This window comes from Cannabis sativa, chromosome X (genome assembly GCF_029168945.1).
Source record: "Cannabis sativa cultivar Pink pepper isolate KNU-18-1 chromosome X, ASM2916894v1, whole genome shotgun sequence".
NCBI lineage: Eukaryota > Viridiplantae > Streptophyta > Magnoliopsida > Rosales > Cannabaceae > Cannabis > Cannabis sativa.
Genome location: NC_083610.1, coordinates 73,991,607 through 73,995,235, shown reverse-complemented (window position 1 = coordinate 73,995,235; position 3,629 = coordinate 73,991,607). Strand labels below are relative to the sequence as shown.

At 39.3% G+C, this 3,629-nt stretch overlaps 1 protein-coding gene across 1 annotated transcript; it reads right to left on the bottom strand.

The window, feature by feature from the left end:
- Positions 1 to 1,948: 1,948 nt before the first annotated feature.
- LOC133032347 (protein FAR-RED IMPAIRED RESPONSE 1-like) lies at positions 1,949 to 2,383 on the bottom strand. Its single transcript, XM_061106265.1, has one exon. The coding sequence runs from the start codon at positions 2,381 to 2,383 to the stop codon at positions 1,949 to 1,951; it is 435 nt and encodes a 144-aa protein (XP_060962248.1).
- Positions 2,384 to 3,629: the final 1,246 nt, after the last annotated feature.

The window sequence follows — 3,629 nt, the reverse complement described above, 5'->3', positions numbered from 1 at the left end:
TATAAAATAATTAGGTACGGAAAAAGTACAAAATGGTACTGTTTGTGTTAGTTAGAGTACAAAAAGGTACATCAGTCTTCACTGTTCCTGGCAGTTGATGGTACGAAAACACTGTAGGCAGTGGGTCCATGTTGTCGGATTAAGGCTATTTTGGTATTTTCCTTCATTCATAAGATCATATGTATTTGTGGGATGGTAATTAAGTACATTATATAGAGTACCGTGTACATTACTTATTTCTGCGTGATGTTTAGTAAAATTAGTGTACATAATATCACGTACCGAGTACAAAATTTCACGTACCGAGTACGTTCATTTACGTTTCGTAGTATATTGTTTAGAAATTTTTTTTTTAGTGATGAAATTATTTGTTGTTATACATTGAGTTTTTAGTTGGTGTAATTTTGTAATTGTAAATATTTCGTATATTAAAAATTACCAGAAAAATATATTTTTTCACCTTATAAGATTCAGTTTTTTTTCCTAGGCATTATTTAGTTGTTCGTCAATAATAATTTTGAGGTTTGGTGAAGATGAGAGAATTACCTTAAACACAGCAAACATAACAAGAAGTATATAAATGTAGAATTTTTGAAGCAATAAGTAGAGTCATATATGCAGAAACAACAATGGCTAAAAGTAGCTAGTTATAAGAATGACCATAGTAAGACTCTTGTGTGGAGGAAGGCGGTTCCGGGAAATACGCGTTGGAGTGGTCATTGAATGAGTCAGATGCTGGTTGATTGTTTGGAGGTTGTTGCCCACGAGATCCGGTGTTATGTTGACGATTTGGGCACCGTCGATAAGCATGGTCTGATGAGCGACAAATGCGACAATGTCTGGCGTTTCTTGGGATCTGCTCCCCGTTTGGTCCTTCCCTTGTATTTCCCGTACCCTTTGTTCTCACAACTTCGGGGTCTTTAATAATGTTGGGGTTGGTACGATATCTTCCAGGTTGTGGCGTCTCTCCTTCCGGATTGGAATTCAAGTCAAATTCTTCCTTGAACATTAGAGTTAGCCGTTCAAGCTCTTCCTTTGCACGGTTGTACGAGTCCTCTGATTTCGCTGCATAGAAAGTGAAGTTATAAGTCAGTGAACTGAGAGATCCAAACCTAGCCATCTCGTAAATGTGCTGTTGTGGTTGTGCTGGCGGGTTAAAATGTAGGTGGAGATTTATCTTTGCGGATTTGCTCCATCGCTTCATGAGAAGAGAATTAGGTATTCTTCTCATGTTTAATCTTTTCATTGTAGCCCATAAATGTCTACAAGGGTACCCTTGACTTTCATAGAGCAAGCAACTACAGTGTAGTGCTCGTCGGCCTTCACAGTAATGAACTCGGTATTGGACGTCTGGATGCCGGAACTTTCCAATGGTGAATATACGCCACTCTCCTTCTTGCTCTCGAGTTAGGACAAAATAGTTATTCTCTAAATCAAGCCGCTCGGCAACCTTGTGGTACATAGTTCTTGTGTAGAATTCAAGACACATTGGTTGTAGTAAGTGGTCAAGCATGTAGGATTAGGTGGGTGAGGTCGAGTGCATCTACTTTTGAAGTCATTTGCAGTCTCGTTGTGTCTGAGCTTTGAGACTGTCATATCTATGGTTGTTACAAATTCACGCAAGCAATAATTCTTCTCTAAAAATTTTTTTAGAGCGGAGTTGATGGATTCGCAACGTTGTGTGGTTCTCATTCCTGCAACGAATGAACCCCTTAAATACGTTTCTGCCCATTGTTGTCTTGACTCGAATGTTGTTTGACACCATTCATTATCTGTTAGTTGTTGGGTTTGGATGACGTCTAACCATCTTGCTTCAAATTCTTCCTCCTCGTAGTAGTTGTACATGAGATCCTTAAATGTTTTTAAGAAGATCGGATCTTTAACCTTTTCGAAGCATTTGTATTGAGATGCCAAGCGCGAGAGACGGTGCGTAACATCGGGCATGTGTTCAACGATAGCCTCGTTTCATGGCCGCATCTTGGTCAGTAACTACAACACTTGGCTTCTTATCTCCATGGCATTCTAGAAATTTTTGAAGTAGCCAAGAATATGATGGAAGCTTCTCGTGGAGGAGGAGAGCAAATCCGAAGATGCATGTGTTGAAATGGTGGTTGACGCCAATGAGAACAGTGAGGGGCTTATTGTACTCATTCGTCATGTAGGTTGTGTCAAATCCTAGTACATCCCCAAAAGCTACATAGTCCACGCGTGAGTTTCCATACCGCCTGAATAAGTTAGCCAAGCGATTCTCGTCGTCAACCTGATAGACAACGAAGAAATTAGGATCCTTCTCTCGCGAGACAATCAAGAAATCCCGCAGCCCCTTCGAGTCCGTCTCTATCTTCTCTTCTCGCTTCGCACCAAAGAACCCCGTTGTACACATCTCGAAGTTGACATGGCATTTTCTCGTAACCTCCACTTTGCAAAGCAACATGAGACATTATGTTGGCAGTTTTAATTCCTACGGAGTTCATCGACCTAACTTGGGCAAGCAACCCATCGGAGACAACTCTATATGATCTCAAAAATTGTACCTCACTTGATGAAGCCAGCTCGTGATTGTGCATTGTGCTGAACTCTTTGCATTTCCAAGTGTTAGACGGTTGTGTGAGTAAAATACGCAATGCTGCCTGACATCCGGTTCTAGTGACATCATGAGGTCTTTTTTTTCTTGGTGTGTCCGGTGATGCGATTTTTTTCGAACCCTCTGAACAACAAACCCACCTCCGCATTACAATGACCCCATGAGAACGTCGTACATCGTCTTTCCTTGTGCCGAAACCCATCCGTTTCGCATACATTTCGTAGAATGCTTCCCATTTTTCCGGTTGTCGAGACTCTTGCCTAGCACGTCCTGTATCTCAATCTCATTCACTGGTTTTATGATGTTTAGCTCTGCTGTGATGGTTTCCCATTCATAAGTGTGTTCGTCATTCATGTTGGCTTGTTATTGATTTGTAAGAATTGTAGATGAGGAGTAAGGTGTAGAGGGTGCTGAGGGGATTGAAATTAGATTTTGTGAGTATAGAAGGCTGAGATAATAGGGTTGTGTGGAGTTGGTGATCACATTTAAAAATTTGTTGGGCTGATATTAATGGGCCTCTTCAATATTACAATCTGAACTCAACTCCTCTCGTACGTCATAACAGTATAATAGTACAAATTGTTTTAATTTCATTCCACATGTAATTGTGAAATAAGGTTATTTGACGAAAAATTTGAAGGGTTGATGTTATTGAGTTGAAAGGTTTGGTGGTGGGATTTAAATAGATTGGGGTTATGTTAATGGGCCTTCACCTAAGTTTTTCAATGAGTTGAACCATATTCGTACGTCCGAAATAAAACATTGTACTTTTATTGTTTTTGGAAAAAAATATGTTAAGAAAAGAAGAAAATTTTAATAAATGGTTAGTTGTTCACATTTAAATCCATTGGGCTTATATTAATGGGCCTATACCAACATCTTTTAATGAATTCAACCATTCCTGTACTTTACAAAGATAACGCAGTACTATTATGAAAACCCCATGCGTGTACACGTGTATTAAAGTGATGACTTATTTTAGTAGAATGGGTAGTTTTACTGATTTATATATGTTGGGGATTTATTTATGTTGGGCTGATATTAA